At 50.6% G+C, this 21,762-nt stretch overlaps 2 protein-coding genes across 2 annotated transcripts; one reads left to right on the forward strand and one right to left on the reverse strand.

Annotated features, from left to right (window-relative positions):
• Nucleotides 1-6,418: 6,418 nt before the first annotated feature.
• Nucleotides 6,419-7,141, forward strand: LOC115383994 (leucine-rich repeat-containing protein 3-like). The gene has a single exon (XM_030086239.1). It carries the CDS (start codon nucleotides 6,419-6,421, stop codon nucleotides 7,139-7,141), a length of 723 nt encoding a protein of 240 aa, XP_029942099.1.
• Nucleotides 7,142-7,525: 384 nt separating this feature from the next.
• On the reverse strand, nucleotides 7,526-21,629 carry abcc4 (ATP binding cassette subfamily C member 4 (PEL blood group)). The gene is made up of 30 exons (XM_030085919.1): nucleotides 21,308-21,629; nucleotides 19,082-19,192; nucleotides 15,517-15,637; nucleotides 15,195-15,419; nucleotides 14,961-15,050; nucleotides 14,511-14,674; nucleotides 14,303-14,428; nucleotides 13,974-14,223; nucleotides 13,782-13,889; nucleotides 13,611-13,700; nucleotides 13,340-13,531; nucleotides 12,530-12,624; nucleotides 12,332-12,418; nucleotides 12,133-12,229; nucleotides 11,852-12,052; nucleotides 11,634-11,771; nucleotides 11,517-11,554; nucleotides 11,199-11,443; nucleotides 11,017-11,096; nucleotides 10,697-10,847; nucleotides 10,464-10,583; nucleotides 10,276-10,386; nucleotides 10,078-10,178; nucleotides 9,296-9,487; nucleotides 9,066-9,221; nucleotides 8,891-8,980; nucleotides 8,638-8,810; nucleotides 8,424-8,529; nucleotides 8,134-8,268; nucleotides 7,526-8,046 (listed from the first exon to the last, which is right to left on the reverse strand). Exons 1-30 carry the CDS (start codon nucleotides 21,379-21,381, stop codon nucleotides 7,957-7,959), a joined length of 3,957 nt encoding a protein of 1,318 aa, XP_029941779.1. The 5' UTR covers nucleotides 21,382-21,629; the 3' UTR covers nucleotides 7,526-7,956.
• Between the last annotated feature and the right edge of the window lie 133 nt (nucleotides 21,630-21,762).

Consider the following 21,762-nt stretch of genomic DNA (forward strand, 5'->3'; position numbering starts at 1 on the left):
TGTTTTTGGGGCCGAGGAATGTTCAGGGGTTCATTGGGGGGAACCCGTGGGGTCTGGGCGGACGTGACCACTCAGTCTCTTTTTTCATGATTGTTCATCTTGTCATGTTTTTTTGTTTTTTGTTTTTTTTTTTTAGTTGTCATGAGCTCGATTCAATGCTTTAGGTTTGAATGTCTTTTTATTGTTACGACCGTGTCATCGATTTTAATTTTTTTTTTAAAAAAAAAAGGACACGTTGGATGACACTTCCTGCTATTCAGCTTGTATTTATTTATTTATTTATCTATTTACTTATTTATCTATGGTGTGGTGAAGCACATATTTTGGTTTGCTGGCCATGGAACTTCAGCTCGGTTGGTTTTATTGTGTCGTTCTTCATGAGAGAGGGAGGAGTGGACGAGGTTTTTTTTTTTGTTTTGTTTTGTTTTGCTGCGATTCAGTCATTCACCCAACCACCCGCCCGCCCCCCCCGGCGCCCCCGTCTGGTGGCGCTGGAGGGCTGCGCCCGCTCCCACGCTGACTCGTACACACCGCTGTTGAATGTTATTGTCCAATCACAGCATCCCACACAGAAACAAGTGTCCAGCTTCTGTTTGACCTCCAGATGCTTTCGAAGGCGGATTCAGACACTTCTGGGGAACAGACTGCTTCGTTTTTTTGTTTTTTTTGGGGGTGGAATTTAACCCCTTCAAATCTGCCACACTCAGCCACAAAGCAGGGAGATGTTCACGAATTTTTTAAAAAAAATTGCCATGCAAAAAAAATCTGAGGCTGGATTCATGATGTGTCGTATCTAACAATTTGGATATATTTTATTACATTTTAAGCTTTGTGGCCATTTTCAGAGATTTTATTTCATGGATTTTCATCTTTAACCGTTTTATGCACCTTGGCTATTTTACCCTCCGAAGTTATTTAGCTGTTTGTAGCTGCTGTGAGATTAGAGCAGCTTTAGTTATGCTATTATTTATTTGTTAATCTTAGTGTTTTGTTCTCTTATTTCCTTTTATTTTCCGGAAAAAAAGCTGTACTAGTCATTTCATTCATTTTAGTTTGACTGTTTTTCCTGTATTCATTTATGACTTTTAGTCTGGTTTTAGCTTTTCTATCTATGCTATTTTTAACAATTCCATTGCTTTAAACGCATCATTCAGAAAGTTCTCACGTAGACACTCCTGCTGTCCTGTTGACTCACATCAACAAAACTTCCCCAGTCTTTTTTTTTTTTTTTTTTTCCACATTTCCCAGCTTCTTATGAACAAACCTGGAAGATTAATCATGTCCAGGGTCTTAGACTGGAACAAAACGTAGAAAATTTGACATTTAAACCTTCAATGAAAAAAAAAACAAAACAAATCAAGCTTTTGTTCCCCAAAAAATGTCTTTTTCCTGCGATCTTTGACGCGCTTCGTCTGGTCATGTGAATCGACTAAATGCTGGATCACGACACTGAGCGACTACTCTGCAATAATTCTTGACGTGAACTCCAGTTGGTGGACTTGTGTTTCTTTTGGTTTTCCGTCGTCACAGCTTGTACTTTGTCGGACGAAGTCGAACAGCGAGCTATCGGTGAAGGGTCGTCGAGAGGTTTGGGCGGCGAACCAGCGACTGAAGGCGGCTCCCGCTCTCCAGGCGGGAATACTGAGCTGTACGCGGCAGCCGTGTGCTTTCAATAACATCAATATTCATGTGTTACTCAGTGTTGGAAAAGTGTATTTACATTTGTGTATATGCCTGAGTATACTGCGACTTTGAAACAAACTGCAACTAATGCAATAATAGGGTGCAATGTGCAATTATTTATTGAGTTATCTCTTTATTAGCGTAGCTTTGTAGCCAGCAGAAAGAAGCTTTTCTTTGAAAGTGATCCACTTTCTTTGTGGCAACAGCAGGAAAAAAAAAAAAAATAACAGAATGACTAGACATGTTTTATTTTTGTTGTTGTTTTTCATTTCAGCTTATATTTCCGTGTATTTGCAGTTTGCGAGAAAAAAAAAAACATGTGATAGAACTTTGTAACTATTTTGAATTGATTTATTTGCTCTGTGCAGATCTATATTAGTTGTGAGTAATTACATAGGCTTTAATTTTAAAGTGTTGGTAAGTATAAAAACTAATAAAGTTTCATTTTTCTTTCTGTGACTTGTCCTTCCGTGTTGTTTCTCTGACTCTCATTCACTCTGCACTACCTTTCATCATTCTCAACATTGACGTTAATTTCATATAATCCGAGCCGTTTATAAGTGTGAAACAGGACAACCTGAAAAAACACCACTTAGAGACCAAGATCAAGAAATTCAGGTCTCAAGAACAGCACTAGCATTAGCATTCGCAGCTCTGTGACTATTATTAGCATTAGCATGCCAGGAGGTGATCTTACCTGAGAACGCTGGTTGAGTTGTGCAGGACTGCCTCTCTCTCAGTGGGGACGCCCCCTTGTGGCTGAATTGAGAAACTGTTGGTTTAGCACAAGGTCACGTTCATAAATCATGAATAACCTGCTGACAAATTCACTGAAATGCTCTGACTGTTGATACGGCAACGTGAACCCGTCACTGAGATCACAGCATCTTTATGACTGACTGTGTTTTTGAGGAGAGTGTCTTCACAGCATCACATCAATAATTTACCCCCAGTGGCAACACGGCAGTGGACGGATGCCCTCTGCACTGCAGGAAAACAAATAATAGCAATAAAATATCTGACAGTCTGACGTTTCGTCCCAGAGGAGTCGATGCAGACGTTCCTGACCGGAGCCAGGGAGCTGTTGGGGAGGTTTATTGGTGCGCTGGCAGAGCTGAGCACCACGGCCACGTCACGCCGTCAGGAGAACAGCGTCAGGGAGGAATTACCACAGTCTTCAATGTGAGAAGGAAAGAAAAGAGCATGTCAGCAAAACAAGTGTAAAAGTTATTCTGGAATACAAAGAGAGGATGATTTCAGACGTCCGTCTGTCATCGTGGAGCCCAAACCAGTTAATAACTAACCAAACACTAATCCAGAAGCTTCTCAGCTTCAAAATATGACAGAAACTAGAGTATAACCAGTCCAAATCCAGTACAGGACCAAACGGAATATGTCCACAGCTTGCTTGCATGTAATTGCACTGAAGTCAGTCAAATATTTAGTCCAAAACAATTCCAATAAGTGAATAAGAAGAAAATATGACAAAAACTAGTCCTGAATTAGATTTTCTGTCATATGTTAATCTTTTTATAACATGGTGACAACAATAAAAGGTTTTCATTAACCAAAACATTATAAGCCTGATGGCAGAACAAGCATCCACAGCCTACATTACCCGAAATGTCCCGAACTAGAAACTAGTCCCGAACTCAGCCAACACACGTCAAGAAGGAGTTTTTAAGTCAATTAAAATATGCACAAATAAAAAACGTCTATAAATAGTGTAAAACTGGTACTTAACTCATCCAAATCTAGTTTCAAACATAACCTTAACTAGTTGATAATTAATGCTAAACTTGTCTGAAACTGGGCCACACCCAGTCCAGAACAAACCCAAGACCAGTTGATAACTAGGCACTGTGCAGGTGAGTCAGGCGTCCAGTGATGATGGCCATTGGCCGCCATCTTTTTCTTCTTTTGGTCCAGTTCCGACACTCACTGAGCTGTTGGTGCCCCCTGGTGGCTGGTGAGCATTCTGACCGTTTCTTATCAGAAACAGCAGGACCTTCTGGTCACGTGCTCTCCAGAAACTAGTCCCCGCCAGGGCAGAGCTGTGTGGACCTTCAGCTAATGAGGCGGTGGAAGGTCCTCTGAGCCGAGGGGGGTCCAGAGGTCACGGAGCCGGGAGGCCTCCTCCTGTCAGACCGGGATCAGGGTTTGATTGGCCCTGCAGGGTGGTGCTGATGAAAACCAGCTTATTGAGGAGGATGTTCAGAGGAAAGAGAGCAGGACTCAATGCCAGCAGGAGGTCAGCCTGGGGGGAGGGGGGGGAAGGGGGGGGCAACGCCACAGAGAGACTCCTCTCAAAGTCATGAGGGGCTCCGAGAGAGGGAAGTGTGTAACAGAACTGCCGAAGCTCCTCTGGCTGAGCTCCAGCTCATCTCTCTCTCACACACACATACACTCTCTCTCTCTCTCTCTCTCTCTCTCTCTCTCTCTCTCTCTCTCTTCCAACAGGAAGACAGCAGGGACAACGCCTCCCGAATGAAAGCCTCATGACTCAGTCTGACTCTTGTTCAATGTGAGCTCTGTGAAAACATTTCCCCTGGTTTATAAACTTCCCCCCTTTGCAAGAAAGAATTCAACTTCATCCGGATGCGTTTCAACAGTCCCCTTCAAAAACTACTCAATGAGTGAAAATCCAAATCTGATTAAAACTAGTCCATAACCAGTCCACACAGAAGACAGTCAAATAAAAAAAGTAATCATCTTGAAAGTAACCTCACTTGTTTTAATCGGAATCTCAGTCATCTCTATTTTCAAATAACTGTGAAAAGTGTCCTGACCTGACTTGTAGAGTTTTCCCCAATTGATTGACACCAGGTGTTTTTTATTTTTTTCCACGTGCATCTTTACGCGCGTGCACCGGGGAAGGGGGCGGGGGGGGGGTGGAACCGCATCTTGGCCCCGCTGCTGCGCGCACACGCGCACGGAGCGACGCACCGCTGCTGCTGCAGACCGGGAGCGAGCCATGCAGCCGGTCCAGCCCCGCCTCCTCTCCCCGGACACGGTCACCGGAGCCCCGGAGCACCGAGCCTGCACGCGCCGGTCGGGATCGGACACGGTGACGCCTTCAGGTGAGAGGACTCAACTTTTCCAAGGCATTTTCTCTGATTCAAGGAGCGCGAATGAACTGATGGGAGAGTTCGAGGAGGATTCCTCAGTTTCGTTGTGTTTATACTGCGTCCATCGTCCAACTCATGAGGCGTTCAGGGACCCGCTCTATTAGTATGATAATTATGAACTTTACTATGCAGCAGAAAAAAGGCAGTGAAAGGAGTTTTTTTTTTTTTTTAATTTATCGCTGAATTCAACAGAAAGAGTTACACTTTGAATTGAGGATGACTTCACTTACACATTTAGTTGTCCAGTTGTCTTTGCAGCTCAGATTTCCGCCTTCCAGTGGGGTCAAAATGGAAGCGGAACGTTACCACTCATCTTTCTTCAGGTGTCATTCGGAAGTGGAAACTGGCGATATAATTAGTTCCCACTACAACTAAGGCTCAAATGAAAAAAAAAAAAAAAAAAACGTTAGCCAGCGCTCTTAGCTTAACTTTTCGTTTATGCATGCATGCGCGCCACGGAAGTAGTTCTTCTGCGCATGCGCATGTCAATAAACAACAACAAGAACAATGGCGGCCTCCAGAGTGCAAAGGCCCCCAGTCCATATTCTCCTGGGACTTGGTAGTTTTTGAGTTTAGTCCCCGGAATAACAATCCAGTTTGGTCACCCTCCCGTTTAAACGTCTGAGTACTCGTCACTGTTTAATATTTAGTGTCTTGTTCTCTGCGCAGTGTGCGTTTATGTGGTTTCATCACATAAACAAGCAGCAGCACCCTCTAGTGGTCCCGTATGAAAACTGCACCGTTTTCAGTGTTTCGCAGAATGTTGTCCTGCAAATGTGAAACTTTTATGAAATAAATGCCAAAGTTTGAAATTGTCTTGCAAACTATTTCATAATTCTGTGAAGCAGAGGTTCTAGAGGCCCCGCTATCCTCCGAGTTGAGCTTTCATCTTGGTTATGTACAGTGTGGAATATGAGCATAAACTGTGTTGTAATGTTTTTATTTCTGCTCTGCAGAACGAGCACAAGAACAGATTACCTACATATTGACTGACAACGTTGTGCTCAAATCATTGAGAGTTGGTCATTCCCAGTTCCAAGTCAACTGTACGGTCTGCACAGAGTTCCAGTTGTTCCTCTGACTTTAAATTCTGCACTATGAAAACTCGGGATTATGAGATGTTGGAAAAAAATGGAATGAAAAACAATTTTCCATTTCTCACCTTTCCATTTTCTGTCTTTTGTGTTTGGCAGATTTGTGAGCTGAGGAGTCGTGTCCTCCCACCTCAGACTCCAGCCCATGAATCACCTGATCCTCACGCCTCCTCCTCCTCCTCCTCCTCTTCTTCCCCTTCCTCCCTCGACGGGCTTTATCGGCTCAGATTCACTCTGACTTCTTATAAAGGAAGACAGAAACCCGTGGACATTCTGTTGCGATGACTACGACGCGTCCCGATGAGGGTTTCTGCAGTTTCCCTGTAGCTCGGGACGAAGGAGCGACCTTGGAGGGCAGCCGAGTCTTCACGCCGTCTTCCACTCTTGAATCGGTTTCATGCCTGTGAACAGACGCCGTCCCCCCAGCAGACGGGGTCTCTGTGCCGTTGTCTGCTGATGGGGTCTTCTCAGAGGTCCATAACGCCTCCTCACTCGGCTCTTCCTCTCCCTCTGATGATGGTGATGGTGATGATGGTGACGGTGTGCCACGCCTGCCCGAGGATCTGCCACTGCTCCGACAGGAACGGCCTGGTGGTCCAGTGCACGTCCCGAGACCTGGACCACATCCCGCCGCACCTCCCGAAGGACACCGCCGTGCTCCTGCTCTCCTCCAACCGCATCCGCCACCTTCCGAAGGGGGCCCTCGCCGACCTGCACCTCCTCCGGGAGCTGGACCTGTCGCAGAACGCCCTGGACAGCGTGGAGGCCGACGCCTTCCAGGGCGTGTCGGAGGACCTCCAGACTCTGGATCTGTCCCAGAACCAGCTGAGCAGCCTGCCCAGGGACACCTTCTCCAGGCTGCACGCCCAGGTCCGCCTCTCGGGGAACCCCTGGCACTGCGAGTGCTCCCTGCAGGAGGTCCTGAGGGAGCTGAGGCTCGACCCCGAGACCGTCAACGAGGTCACCTGCTTCTCCTCGGTGGAGGAGGAGTACGTGGGCCACCCCGTCATCCAGGTCCTGGACTCGGGCGTCAACTTCTGCAACTTCCACCACAAGACCATGGACTTGGCCATGTTCGTGGCCATGTTCTGCTGGTTCTCCATGGTGAGCGCCTACATCATCCACTACATCAGACACAACCAGGAGGACGCCCGGAGGCACATGGAGTACCTCAAGACCCTGCCCAGCACCTCGCACCTGACCAAGGACCCCGACACAGCCAGCAGCGTCTGCTAGAGTCCTGCCAAGTCCGGTTCAGTCCAGCAGCATCTATTAGAAGCCAGCAGTCTGTTTAGGGTTGAGCCATTGTTGTTCTCTGCCTGACTACGGGTGTGTGACGGACATCGAACAGCCGAGACGTTGGGAGTTTTCACTACGACCTGAACAACTGTGAAGAATAATTCCAACATCTCTGAGGTCGGATGAATTCTTCTCAAAATTATATGCCTGACAGATGGAGACGTCCTGTTGTACCTTGGAGTCAAAGTCTGTTCCTCGACACTGAAATCCACATTAGATCACAGGCTTCCATCATGTGTAGGTTTTTAAACCGGCCACAAGAGGGCCACACTGTGCCATCTGTGGAGATGCGAGGTGAAGAGAGAAGCTGCAGACATCAAGTGTTGTCAACAAATTTTTAATCAACTAAGAACTCAGAAACATTACATTTAGTCTCTGATCAACAGAACTTCCCGTATGTATAAATACGAAGGCAAACTTTGGTTACATAAAAACTCAACAGTTAAATTAACTCGTAAAAACCTGAAAACCTGAACTAAAGGCACTTTGGAGTCATTCTCAGGGTTTTGCCCATATGTGATTGTAATCTCCTTAAATTTGCGGAGTGATAAATAGGCAGCGTAGAAAAGATAAAGTGCAACATGTGGTGGGTTTCTCCATTCGGGGGGGGGGGGGGGGGGTCCGGCCAGGTGCGGCTGGGGCTCCCAGTCCGGCTCGGGCGGCCCGTCTGCCTGCAGCTGCTCTCCGGCCGGCCACAGGCCGTCCGTCGGTGCTTCTTCTTTCTGACTGCAGCGGTCAGAGCCCCGCCGGGCTCAAAGAGCCGTCTCGAAGATCACCACAGGTCTGTCCTCCAGCTCGGTGTGGCCGTTGGACACTTTGGGTCTACTTCTGCTGTTGTATGCCTGAAACCACAACGTCCGTCACTTAGTTTCTGAGAGGATAGAGACCCCTCCTCTCAGGCTTCGCAGTGTGAAATATGTGCTTTTCACCTGTTTGGCTGCTGCCAGCAGAGCTGCTGCCTCGTATTTCCCCGTCTGCTGCACCATCTTGTAAAAGATTCCCTCCTGATTTTGGAGCAGAACGTGCGGCTCGTCGTAGGCGTGGATCCTCCCCGCATCCAGAACCTGGAGACGTCCAGCACAGGCATCCATCACATCTCCTCTGTAGCCGTTTTCTCAACGTTTAGAGGATTTCCACCGTTGATCCTCAGTAAACAGCAGTGGGCCTGGAGTCGAGCCTTGTGGCGCTCCGCTGCAGAGGAGATGTTGAAGTGACTCACCAGGATGCGGTCGCTGTCGATGATGGTGTTGAGTCGGTGGGCGATGGTGAGCACGGTGCAGTCCTTGAACTTTTCACGAATGGTTCTCTGGATCAGCTCGTCCGTCCTGCACACACACACACACACACACACACACACACACACAGGAAGAGGCTCAGAGACTTCATCCACCACAGGGTGGAGCAGGCCCGGCGATGGAGGGGGGGGCCCTCACCTGGGGTCCACGTTGGCCGTGGCCTCGTCGATGACCAGGATGCGGTTCTTCCTCAGGATGGCCCTGGCCAGACACACCAGCTGCCTCTGGCCCACGCTGAAGTTGGAACCCGACTCGGCCAGGACCGTCTCCAGCTTCCCCGGCAGCTCCTCCACCACCGACTTCAGCTGCACCTGTGGGCGAGCGGACTCGGCATTTCAGATGGGACCGGACACACCTGCAGGTAACCCACACCAACTCCTCCTCGCCTGACCTCCTCCAGAGCCGTCCACAGCTCCTGGTCTGAGTGCTGGTTGAAGGGGTCCAGGTTCTTCCTCATGGAGCCCGTGAACAGCACCGGGTCCTGCAACGGCACCGGGATATCTGACACGGTTCCAAAGATGGGAGGATCTGTCTGTCCTCGCCGAGCCCCACGGGCTTCAGCCTACCTGAGGAATGATGGACATCTTCTGCCGCAGGTCGTGGAGGCCGATCTCTGAGGTGACGACCCCGTCGATCCGGATCTTCCCCTGAGGCTCCGCCAGGCGGAACAGAGCCGAGACCAGAGAGCTCTTCCCGGCTCCGGTTCTGCCGACGATCCCCACCTGAGGCCCGGACACAGCGGCTGAGTTTCTGGAAACCGGCGCCCGGACGGGGACGGCCGGGGTCGGGCTCTCACCTTCTCCTGGGAGCTGAAGCTGGCCGAGACGCTGTGCAGCACCGGCGGCGTGTCGGGGCTGTAGGAGAAGCTGACCTGGTCCATGGTCACCAGGCCTCTGCCGGGCCAGCCGGGCGGAGGCCGCTTGTCCGTTTCCCAGGGTGCTTCACTCTCCAGCTGTGTGTACTCCACCACGCGCTCCACAGAGGTCATCTGACGGCCACACACACACACACACACACACACAATCCAGGTCAACCAGGAGTCAACAGACATCACACCTCAGACCGAGTGGGATCAGAACCACTTCTGCTTTACTGATCCTCTGTGAACCCGTTGCTTTGTGTCGGTCTGTACGTCCAATCAGGGATCAAGAAACTGATTTTTTTTCCTCCTGTTATTTTTGTTTTACAGTTTTTAACCTGTAATAGTAAAGATGAACTTTTTTCTCATAAATGTATTGCTCAGTTATTTTTTTTTTTACATTTCCTTTTTTCAAGCATGTTTGTGTTCGTTTCTTTTCATCTGATGAAGCAAAACATCACAGCTTTTACTGATTATCGTATTTACAATAAATGTATGTAAAAGATAAATAGTGTCATCAAATCCTTTTACTTTTGTTGGTTTTATTACTGTAAATTGTTTAAGATCTAAGACCAGGAAGGGTTAAAAACTGTTTTTCTTTTAGAAATTGTTCGTATTTTTTTTTTTAACGGACATCTGAAAACATCTCTACGGCAGCGTTTCTCCACTCGGGCTGGACGTTATTTCGGCGTTCTCTGAAGAACGTCTGCGCTCCTCACCATGTTCTCCACCTCCGCGCTCTGCCGGACGCCCCACTGGAACATCCCCATCAGTGTGACCGAGTAGCTGAGAGCCAAGCCCACCGAGCCGGCGTCCAGCTCTGCCGGAGAAACACACACACACACGCACACACACACACAGTGAGGTCTGAGCAGAGTGAACACACACACACGCTGAGAGGGAAGCAGGGGCCGTACGGTCTCTGAGCAGCAGGCAGCCGAACGTGGTGATGGTGACGAAGATGGAGCACAAGCCGTCGAGGCGGACGGCGAACCATCGAGAGGTGGTGAGGAAGAGGAACCAGGCCTCTGAGGAGGAAGAGCAAACAGGAGGTGAGAGGAGGAGGAGGAGGAGGAGGAGGAGGAGTCGCAGGAGGAGCAGGAACCTGAGTGCAGGTCCTGATGAGCATCGAAGATCTTCTGGAACCTCTCCTCGGCGCCGAACGCCCGGATGGTCCACAGACCCTGGAGAGACGAGGACAGGTGGGAGAAGACGGGACTCCGAGCTGCGGGACACAAAGCAAAACCGTCAGACTCGGCTCGACCCCCCACCCCCACCCCCACCCCCACACCCCACCCCACCCCGCCGGGTTTTCCTTCTGCCCTGCCGCTCACTCACTGGTGGACTCCAGACGCTTGATGTTCCTGGACGTCCGCAGGAAGTAGCGACGCAGGTAGATGAAGAAGATGAGGAGCGGCAGCACGGGGAGGAGGATCCAGGGGATCACCGAGGACGCCACGGCGATCACCCCCAGGATCTGCAGGAACACCTGGGCGGAGGGAAAAGGATAGACCCCCCTTTACACGACGTTTTATAAATGATCGGTTTCCATGGAAACGACACTGCAAACTATGTAGACAGCATTGGGGACCACTAGGGGGCGCCGTTTTCAATCCAGCGGGCGAATGAACAGCTCCTCTGAAGAGTCCCGTCCTCACCTGAATGAAGTCCACGAAGGTCCACGGCATCTGAGAGTCCAGCAGCCCGATGTCCTTTGAAAACCGATTTAAGACTCGTCCTGTGGGGGAGGGGCGGACACGGGGACAGGAGGTCAGGAGGTCAGGAGGTCACACGTCCCCCGCTGCGCCTCCGGAGGAAGCGTCCCGGCGGTCCCGCTCACCGATGGGGTTCGTGTCGAAGAAGCGCACGGGAGCTCGGAGGATGGAGTTGAACATGGAGTTGTGCAGGAACTCGGAACACTTCACCAGCACCCTGAACAGAACCATGTTCCTCATGAAGCCGAAGACGATGGTGGCCGCGGTCAGGCCTCCGTAGATGCCCAGGTAGTAGTCGAGGTCCAGCTCTCGGGTGGCGTTGGGGAACGCGGTGGCGTTCACGGCGTCCACCCTCTCCTGCTCGTCGGCCCTGATCAGACGGGGAGACTCGTTCAGAAGACGCACGCAGGACGGACGTGTTGAGGAGAGGCGCCGGTGCTTACCAGTGAGCCAGCCACCAGTCCTGCATGATGTAGGCGACCTGCGGGGGGAGAAGAACAGCGGCGAGGTTAACGCGCTCCCCCCGGCTGGCTGAGAGTCCCCGGCGCCGTCCCCAGTACCTGAGCCCCCAGGTTGATGAAGATGACCACCAGCAGGAGGAGCGTGCTGGCCCCGGCCTTCAGGTAGGTCACGTACAGACCGACGCCGATGTCTCCCTCGGCTCGACTCTCCTCCGCCATCGTCTGGACCGGCTCGGTCTGCAGGGGGCGGGCGGAAGCGCCGGTGAGAGGCGCCGCGCTTCCGGACGTTTCCTCGTCAGGCGAAGACGTGGACTTACCGGGAGGGAGTCTCCGTCTTTCACCGAGTGAATGGAGGAGGTGTGCGACAGCACGGAATTCTGGGACAGCGTGCGGGTCCTGGTGGGGAAGTCCGGCTGGGGCGGATGCTGCTCCTCCTCTTCCTCCTTCTTCAGCAGGGAGGTGAAGTCCACTCCGGAGCGCTGCAGCTCCGTGTACGTCCCCTTGGCCACCATGTGGCCCTGAAACAATAAACACTGACGTCACTGTTCCGCCTGCGAGAGGATCAGCCTCTTAGCATGCGCAGTCCGTCTCCACCCACCTCCTTGAGGACCAGGATCTGGTCTGCAGCCTTCAGGTACTGCAGCTGGTGTGTGACCAGGATGCGAGGCTTGTTCCTGAGCAGGCCGCAGATACACCTGGAAACACACACACACACACACACACACACACACACACACGCGAGGTGGTCAGGCTGTCGGCGGATCTCAATCCAGGCGTCCCTCTCCGATTCTACTCACTGTTCAAACAGGTGCCGGCCGACCTCGGCGTCCACGGCGCTCAGAGGGTCGTCCAGCAGGTAGATGTCTGCGTCCTGGTACACCGCCCTGAGCACAAACAACCCTCATCTTCACCACTTTCCTCAGGCTGAAACCTCAGAATAAAGTCAACTTGAGACCTTGAAGTCGTGATTTCAGCTAATTCTCATCGTTTCATACCTGGCCAGGTTGACCCGAGCTTTCTGCCCTCCGCTGAGCGTGGCCCCCCGGTCCCCGATCAGGGTCTGGTCTCCGTCTGGGAGCAGCTCCATGTCCTGCGAAGGACATGACAGCTGGAGATCACGCAGCCCTGGCAGGAGCCTGTCTGTCTGTCTGTCTGTGTGTCTGTCTGTGTGTGTGTGTGTGTGTGTGTGTGCGTGGGATTTGTTCGGGGTGGCGTATCGAGTGTGACTCTGCAGTTTTCTGTCCTTGGGTGAAAACTGGTCAGAGTTCAAATGCTCAAACTGTCGTTACGGTGCGGATAGATCACACATTAGACTTTTAGTCCAGCTCCAGATGTAATCGCGATCGGGATGACGCTGGATTTTTTTTTTTTTTTCTGTGGTCTCATTCTGCACAGTCACAGGAGTGTTGGGCAACCAGCTGAATGAATCGAGCTGACGCCGGCGAAAAAAACTCTGATAAGATTCTGCATAATCAGAGTTCAGGTGAAAACAGGAGGTGAGTCTGGGTCAGCGCTGGCGACTCCGCAGATCTCAGACGTCGAAATGATTCCGCCGAAGGAACATCTGACCCATGTCCTGATCATTTTTATCGATGATTAACCGTTTATCACTTTTAGCCTTTAAAGCACTAAAAGATGAAGGAACACCAAAGGGAGTTACATAAGTCAGCATCGTCTCTAATATCAGCGAATGATAATGTGACACAACAAAAGGCCATTTCTCACGAGCGCAGTGTTGGTAGCATTAAAAGCTAAAAGCTAAACAGTATTAAAGACGTGAGTAAATAAACAGGTTCGGGCTTTACCCTCTTCAGAGCGCAGGCTCGCAGCACTCGCTCGTACTTGTGCTGGTTCATCTCCTTCCCGAACAGGATGTTGTTGCGGATGGTGCCGGGGAACACCCAGGGCTGCTGGGCGGCGTACGTCAGCTGGCCCCGCACCTTCAGCAGGCCCTTCTCGGCCGGCAGCTCTCCCAGGATGGAGCTGAGCAGGGACGACTGGGCGGAGGAGAGGCCGGACGTGAGCCGTCGCTTAGTTCAGCTGTCGCCGAGCGGAGAACAGACGAAGAGGTCTTACCTTTCCGGCTCCCACCGGTCCGATGACCGCCAGCAGCTGATTGGATCTCAGGGTGAAGGAGACGTTCTGGAGAGACGGAGCGTCCAAGCTCTGCAACAGGAGTGGAATCGTCAAGATTAATGTTAGACTCGGTCGTGTTGCCGTCGCCGCTCGGGTGGAGGACGCCCCCACCTTGTCCCAGTAGCACAGCAGGTCCTGGGCGTCCACGGTGGGATCCGCATTGTCGTCCTGAGTCAGAGCGGCGCCGCTTTTCGAGAGCTCGTCCAGCAGCAGGAACTCCTGCGGGAAAACAGACCGTTAAGCGGGGCGAGCGCCGGGCACGGCTCTGGGGATCTGAACCAGCGGGGCCCTGCGGGCGAGCACCTGGATCCTCTTCACGCTGACGCGGCTCTCGAACAGCTTCTCTACGGCGCTCGGGAAGAACAGCGTGACGGTGAGGCGCACGGCGGTGTACAGAGACACCGTGACGAAGACGCTGCTGGCCGTGAGGCGGTTCCCCAGGAGCACGTAGACGGTGAAGGTCACGAAGACGATGATCTTGCTGGCGCAGAAGAAGGACGCCATGTTGAGCCCGCGCAGGTACGAGCTCTTCATGATCTTGGAGATCTCCTTCCTGGGAAAGCAGGTCGTCCGTTTCAAGTCAGGAACACTTCGACGTCCCGAACCGTCGAGCGGGAGATGTCGGATTTTACCCTCTGACGTCCGACACCAGGGCGGCGAAGGGTTTTTCCCAGGCGTACATCTTGATGATCCTCATCCCAGAAACCACCTCGTTCATGATGCGGATCCTGCTGTCCGTCAGCACGGCCGTCTTACTCCTGCAGGGGAGGAGAGGAACGCAGGCTTACAGATAAAACCGGCGGGCTGATACGGCGGACTGGGAGCTCCTGAGCGTCGCACCTGAACTTGGAGAAGAGCCTCCCGAACAGGGTCTGCGTGGGCATGAGGAACATGAGGACCACCATCCCCGCCAGGCAGGACGGGCCGATCTCGTTCCAGAGGAGGCCCACCACGGCGGCCGCCTGCACGGGCCCCACCCACAGGAAATGCAGGAAGATGGTGACCTGAGGAAGAGGAGGCAGGAGGTCAGAGGTCAGCAGGGAGGCTGGAGGCCTCTCGGAGCGCCGCGGTGGCACGCCGCCATCGGACGCATCACAGCAACGAGCCGGAGAAACGCTTCGATCCAAGCAAACTCAACAGGCTCCAGCTGCTCAACCTGATTTAACGAGCTTTTATTACGGCGCGTAAATCAGACGCCACAAAAAAAAGAAGAAAGAAAAAAAAGAAAAGAGTGTCCGACTCCCTGTGATCATCGGGGAGGACACTAACCGAACTTCTTCATGAACATACTTCGTCGAACTTGTTGACGTCGTTGGACAGGAGGTTGACGATCTGTCCCGTGGTGGTCTTGGTCATCGCCGAGCTGCTGAGACTCAGAGCCTGAGGAGACGGGAAGGAAACTGAGCGGCGGCGCATTTTCTGAGACTTAAAAGAATTCCGCCGGGTGGATTATCTCCAAAGCGGCTCCCGGCCGATCACAGGACACATGTTGGCAGAACCTCCGGACCCCGGCCCCGTGCTCACCTTGTTGTAGATCATGTGACACATGGCCACTCGGATCTTCATGCCCATCCTCTGCACGTGGTAGAAGTAGAGGTGGTGGATCAGCGCCAGGCCGATGGTGCAGGCCGAGACGCCGGCGGCGTAGCCCAGGGACTGGTGCAGGGCCACGGTGTCGTTCGGGTCGTAGTTCTCAAAGTAATTGATCATTTTTCCCATGAAGACCGGCTGGACCACTTTGATGGCCTCCTGCGGGGGGTGGGGGGGGGGACAGTGAGGGACAGGGACGGTCAGGAGAGGTCAACCTGCGACTGCAGAAACAAGGCGTGGAGTGTGGAGAACCGACCTCCAGCAGCGTCCAGAAGCCCAGCACGGCGTACGGCTTCCAGTAGCACCTGAGCAGGGCTCTGCTGAGGCGAGGCTTCTTCATCTCTTTGGACGACTTCACTACTTCCATGTCCCAGAACCTGCGGCGGAGACACGGGGCGATGAGCTGAGCCTTAAAACGGTGACGATTCGACGTCTTCCTCCCGTTTTCTCGAACTCCAGTGTTCCTGAGTTGAGTCTCGTTGAACACAGGTGTGGAATTCTGCTGGAGAATGTTTTAATGGCCCCCAAAAATCCAAACCATTCCCTTGAAATTCTTGCCTATTTGTCATTTCTCGGTACAAGGAAGTCTTTAAATTGTTGAATTGCACGCGAGCGAACACGTGGCGAAGAAGACCGACGTTATCCTGCTGTAAAAATCAACCAATCGTAATAGAATAAAAGAGACTCTTTATTATTGACAGTGTAACAGTAAAAAGGTGTAAAATGGGGCTTGAAATCACGTCCTTTGAACTGGTTTGATTACCTGTTTGTGTCGGGAGGCGGTGCTGAAATGTGCAGAGCGTGGCCGTAAAGTCCGCCGTGCCGCGACATTCTGACAGTTCTGACTTTTATGAGATTCAACATGTGACCTTCCATTTACTTCTCTGTTTCAGAGCGATCTCTCCAGTGAAAATAAAGCGTCTTCAATCACTGATGAGCCTGCGAGAGAAAGACTCTTCCATCTGCGCCGCCTCATCCTCGGGAGACGAGCGCGGCCGCCGGGCGTCTTCATTTTTTCAATAGCGCTCTTATCTCGCTGGCCGGTAAACATGTGATGCCTCCAGGAGGGCGCTTTATTTAGCTGCTGATAAACTGTGCAAACAATGAGACGGCACAACACAACAAAGCTGCACAACTTCTAACGATCGCAACACTCCGAAACATAGGGAGAAAGACGCGTTGAGCTACATGGCTTCCAAACCCAGGAGACCGTCAGAAGACGCTCCTGCAGGAGGCTTTATTTCAGACTGGAGCTCCGAGGGAGGAAGAGGAGCGAGTTCAAACTTGAAGAACGGCTGGATGGATTTATTGTCTTTTCCATCACATTTATCTTCAGTTTCCTCGAACACTCTCCGACTTCTCAGTCTTCACAAACTTATCAGGTCGTTCCATCTTTTCCAGCCGGAGCGGCCGCGGCCTCTGACACGGTCAGATAAACGCCGCGCTTCATTCCCCTGCGCGGTTACATAACGCCGACTTTATTGAGGCGTGCGGGTGCTGCAGACAGAGAACAACAAAACAACGTGAGCGACGACGACTGGGAAGCGAGCGACGGCCGGCTTTTCCAACCGTCCGGTGACGGTTTCACGAGGGGAGCACTGCGCACGCTCTGTGCCCAGTCACAGTGAGCGCAGCGATTACAGCGCGCCCGTTATGGAAACGGGACTCGGGAGGCGGTGAGGAAATGTCGAAAGGCCTGCTAACCATTAATCGTCATGAACCACCTGGAGTTGGAGGCGGTCTGTTCAGTAACTCTGTCAATCTTGCTCGAGCGTGGCTGGCGAGCGTTTGGACAGATTATATGAACGATTATCGAAACGTCACATCGGTTAGAAGCGGCAGGGGAGTTCCAGACGTGCGATTAGATAAAGGCAATCAGAAGGCGAAACGACGAGTCGAGCCAAGCCGAGCGTTCCCATGCCGGTTCACACTGGACTGGTCAGCACCGACTCTCAGGTTACGTAACGGCAGGAGTTAAGAAAGCAAGGCCTGGAGTCACATGAGCCGCGGCCTGCTGAGAAACTGGAATGAGCGCCTCAGAATGGAACGATGTGTTTTTAAAGATGAAGGGCCAAGGGGGAAAGCGCTGCTCTCAACAGAAGTGCCGCCAGCTGGGACGTGCACGGAGTTCACCAGCAGTTGGCAGTCGAGTGCTCCTGGTCCTGGTTTGCGTTCGGGGGCGGGGCTTAGCCAGCGTGGGCAGCTGGGTGGAAAGTGAAAGCCGACACAGTGAGCGAGCGGGACACTGGTGAATTCCGGCGCGTCCAGCCGCCACTCGCCGTCGGACAGACTGTTGTGCGAAGTGTTCCCCTGTCGGGGGGGAGGTCGTCTTGTTCTGCACGTCTCCCCGAGTTGTAGAGTCAACCAAGCCTTCGCTGTAATAAAGACATTTCCAAGTTTACAGGAAAAAACTTTCAACCTGTTTGTTTGCTGCTGAGCCGGAAACGATCCACCTCTTTTACCGTCCGGCAGAGATCATTTCACTTCAGGAAGAGTTGGGATTTTATTACCGTTACTTTTCAATTTCGCGAAAAAAACATTAACTCAGGTTAATAAAGTACTTTAATTACTGCTGTAGAAATTGATAAGCTGGTTCAGTTCAGCCATAAATCCCCGGCCTTGACCCACCAACGTGAGAGGAAGACTGTTTACATAACAGTAACGTCTTCTTACCTCTTATTGGAACTGTTCAATTCTGTTTTCCTTATTATGGCTTCTTCAGCATTGGGGCTTTTCTTGTATTAATTTATTTTAACACAATAAAGGACGTTTTTCGCACCGCTTTTTTAAAACTGAATGAAAGACGTCTTATAGCTACTTGAGAGAACGAGCATGGATTTTCGTCTGCAATAAGAACACGTTTCGGTGTTTGTCCTCACAGAGCAAATATTTGCCGTCTTGTTTAACATGTTACTTTGCATGATGAACACATTCCGAAGCGAAATAACACTTTTCTTCAGACACACAGAAAGGCCTGTGGTCGAAATAAGGGAACCGGTTTCAGGGACGGTTCCGGGGAGCCGAGCCGAGGTGCAGGAGCACCAGACGTGGGCGTGAGGCGGTCGGCCTTCGGCCACGCGCAGCGGAGCGGTTTGTGTTTAACGTGTGACTGGAACTCATCCAGGAGGACATGCTCATCTAGAGCACGGCCGGGTTATTCAATAACTCCTTCCAGGAACGCTGAAATGAGCGGACGACAAGAAGAGGAAGTGGGGTTTACTCCAATTGTGTGAAGCTTTCTGAGATAAAAAAGAATCTAGGTCACTGACAGGGATGATTGTCGAGAAAACGTGACATTACCCATCAATCCAATAAAAGGCTGATCAGAAGGAAGTGACAATGATTTGAGCATCCCGTCTCGAAAACATGTTTTGAAGTCGGGAGGAGGTGAAGGACGCCGCGACACAGAAAACGGCCCCTGAACATGGCACGGCCTGGAGGGACAGCTCAGACGGGGCGCCGATCTCTCGGCCGCCAAGCGTCTCAGACAGAGAAGTCGAAGAAGACCTGACAGGCCGGGATGACGGAGGGGGGGTACGGACACTCTGGTCAAAATCAGGCCAACAGAGCAGAGCGGCGGCAGGGCGGTCAGACAGGAAGTGGACCGGGATGAGATCGAAAGGTCAAACCCAGTGTTTCCCCTCTGTGGGTGTCAGATCAGGACGTCAAGAGAGTTCTCTCTGGCCTCACACGGCGTGGGAAACGGCATGGAAAAAAGTCTATTTGACCATGTTTAGGGTGATGCTGCGTTCACGGAGATCAGATGGGAGTAGAACCTGCCTGCCTGCCCCGGCTCAGAGGCGGTGGAAGCCATGTTTTACCTCTGCAGCTCCTGCCCCAGCTTCTCGGACCGGTCCTCGGGGAGCACGTTGTACATGTCATCTTCCTCCAGCCGCCGTTTGTAGCCCGTCTTGAACAGAGGGTTGAGCCACCTGGGGATGGGGGGGGGGGGGGGGGGGCAGAGCAGATCCATCATTCAGCCCGTCATCTAATCTACACGCTGCTGTCAAAGCATTACATGCTGATTGTGGAGCGGAGAATCCGATTATTCCCCGTCCAGAGCGAGGCTTTAAGAAGCCACCGTCGCGTTCCACACTTCTCTTTTTACGCTTCTGACCGTTCAGTGACAGATCTGCAACCTCCGAGTCCACAAAGAGACGCTCGCGCCGACTCTGCTCGATATAAACTCCAAAAGGAAAAGGCAAACACGGCTTGAGGTCAGAAAAACAAGCTTCTGCCGGGACTTTCTCAGCCACTGGTCCCACAGTGTGGACTTCCACTTTCTCATCGTTACTGAAATTTAAAAAAGTACAATCAAGAACAAGGCCGAGTCTGTCCATCCGTCTGTGATGCTTATCACACCGCCGGCCTCATAAAGACGGCTGTAAATTCTGCTGACTAAGCTCTGTTGGAAGCTCTGTTGGAAGCGCTGAATCAGCAGCGACGACCTTTTAGTTTAAGACTTTGACGTTTCAATCGTCTTCCCTTCACTTGTTGACGGGCGTAAAAGTTCATGACAGAGATTTTAAACTATTTCAGATTCCATTTCAGCCTTTTGTTTGGTTATTTTGTGTTTTTAGGTTCTTTTCTCTACCTTTACAGGACAATCACAGTCATCTGTTAATCACAATTCTGATTTTTTACAGTTGGATCAAATCTTTTTTCTGACTTTTTTCCACAAATCTGTCTGTAATCTCAGTCTTCTCAATGTAACCTCTGTGTAATCTGTTTTTTTTTTCCCAAAAAGTAATTTTTCTGACTTTACTTATGAATTTAGATTCAGAAGAAGTACTTGACCTCAGACTTATGCCTTTAAATTGAGCATTTTCACTTTTATCCAAAATCACATTTCTGACTTTTTCCCTGAACTTCCACAGAGTTATTCTCAGATTTTGTTGTTTTTGAAAATCACATCAAGACAAATTTCTAACTTTTTCTCTGAAACACCACTTCAAAGTCAACATTTTTACTGTTTTACAAATGTGGGTTAACTTATTTCCCCCTCAGAATTCACAATTCGTTCCCAGTATTCTGGCTTTAATCTCAAATTAGGTTGTTTTTTTTTTCTTAATCAGAATAAATCACATTTCTGACATTATACCTATAATCAAGACTATAATCCTAGAACAACAACAATATAATCCTATTTCCTCAGAATTCAGATTTTTTTATCTCAACATTTTCCTTTTTAAACAGTCAGATTGTTGAATTTTTCACCAAATTGAGACTTCAATCTCAGATTTCTTCGTTTCTTGTGGAGACTTTGATCTCCACTTTAGCCTTTCAGATGTAACTTTTCATCGTCCCTGCTGTCTTCTCACTGAAAACATTGCACTTCCTTAAAACTACAGGACAAAACCTGACAGGATCTTTTCCTTTCAGCCTCTTTAGTGTCACCATTAAATAAGTAGCTGAGATTTCTTTGTCCAAGATGAGAAGTGTTTTAAAAATAAAAGGTGTTACTATGTTACTATTATCGATACACTCACTCTCCCCAGCTTCTGAGGGGCACAAACAGTTGTCAGGTTGTTACAATAACTCAACTTTCCGTGCAGATACAGTATGTTTTAATTTTGTAATATTTGTTCACATCAAGGCGGCAGACTGTGTGTGTGTGTGTGTCAGTTCTATAATTAAAGATCGACACCGCGTATTTTGTAGCAGACTTTTTGTGTTCACGAGACAATAAGTAGTTAAAAACACTGAAGCGTCAGATCAAACAGGATGAGGAGTCGCCTGGCAGGAGATGGTGGCTGCGTTCCATTCTATGGATGCGCTCGCACGCGAAACGACACTAAATGGAACCGCGCCTTTAAAAAAAAAAAAGTGACATGCAAATCTTGAATATCCAGCGACAAAACTGCTTTATTCTCACCTTGAAAATGACAAATAACAATTCGACGACACAGATTCTGAACTGTGCCAAGCATAAAGATCGCCTCCAGACTCGCGAGAAGTTTGACTTTCAACTTTCAGACTGTTAAATGAACATCAATGGCAAAAAGGAAGTTTGGGAGAAGCTAAGCTAACAAGGTGCGTTCACGTACCAGAACAGGACCCGGGAAATGATATTCGCGTTGGCTGAAGGGTTCTTCTTGGCATCTTTGTCGACATTCCCCATGGTGGTCCCGCTGTCACACGTTGATCCACCTCCTTCGGTATGCGCTGTCGCCGGCTATGTGGCGTAAATCTGAGAAAGACACATGTTTGAAGGAGGTAGGCAACCCCGAAGGTGTGTTACGTATCCGCCACGGCACATGGACCGGAGGAAGCATCGAGGAGTTACAAGTTTGATGGACCCGCCCCCAGAGGGACGCGATTGGCCAGCGCAGTTCAAGCTCCGCCTCCTATTGGCGAAATAAGACGAGCGCCTTCACGCTATTGGCTGAGAGTACACAACAACGTATATTTAATGAGACCTATTTCATATTAATTTCCTGCTTTATGTTTCTCCTTTGTAGGCCTTTCATTTAACTACCACAGCCCAGAGTCACTTTTATGA

This window comes from Salarias fasciatus (assembly GCF_902148845.1).
Source record: "Salarias fasciatus chromosome 23 unlocalized genomic scaffold, fSalaFa1.1 super_scaffold_20, whole genome shotgun sequence".
Taxonomy (NCBI): Eukaryota; Metazoa; Chordata; class Actinopteri; order Blenniiformes; family Blenniidae; genus Salarias; species Salarias fasciatus.

Bases quoted from the DNA above. Each gene is read 5' to 3' on its own strand.
- LOC115383994 (XM_030086239.1), top strand. From the start codon at position 6,419: ATGATGGTGATGGTGATGATGGTGACGGTGTGCCACGCCTGCCCGAGG.
- abcc4 (XM_030085919.1), bottom strand. From the start codon at position 21,381: ATGGGGAATGTCGACAAAGATGCCAAGAAGAACCCTTCAGCCAACGCG. The intron at 9,222-9,295 runs GTGAGAGCCCGA...TCCGGGCCTCAG, and splicing joins GCTTCAGCTCCCAGGAGAAG to GTGGGGATCGTCGGCAGAAC. The intron at 8,047-8,133 runs GTGAAAAGCACA...TTGTGGTTTCAG, and splicing joins TGCTGGCAGCAGCCAAACAG to GCATACAACAGCAGAAGTAG.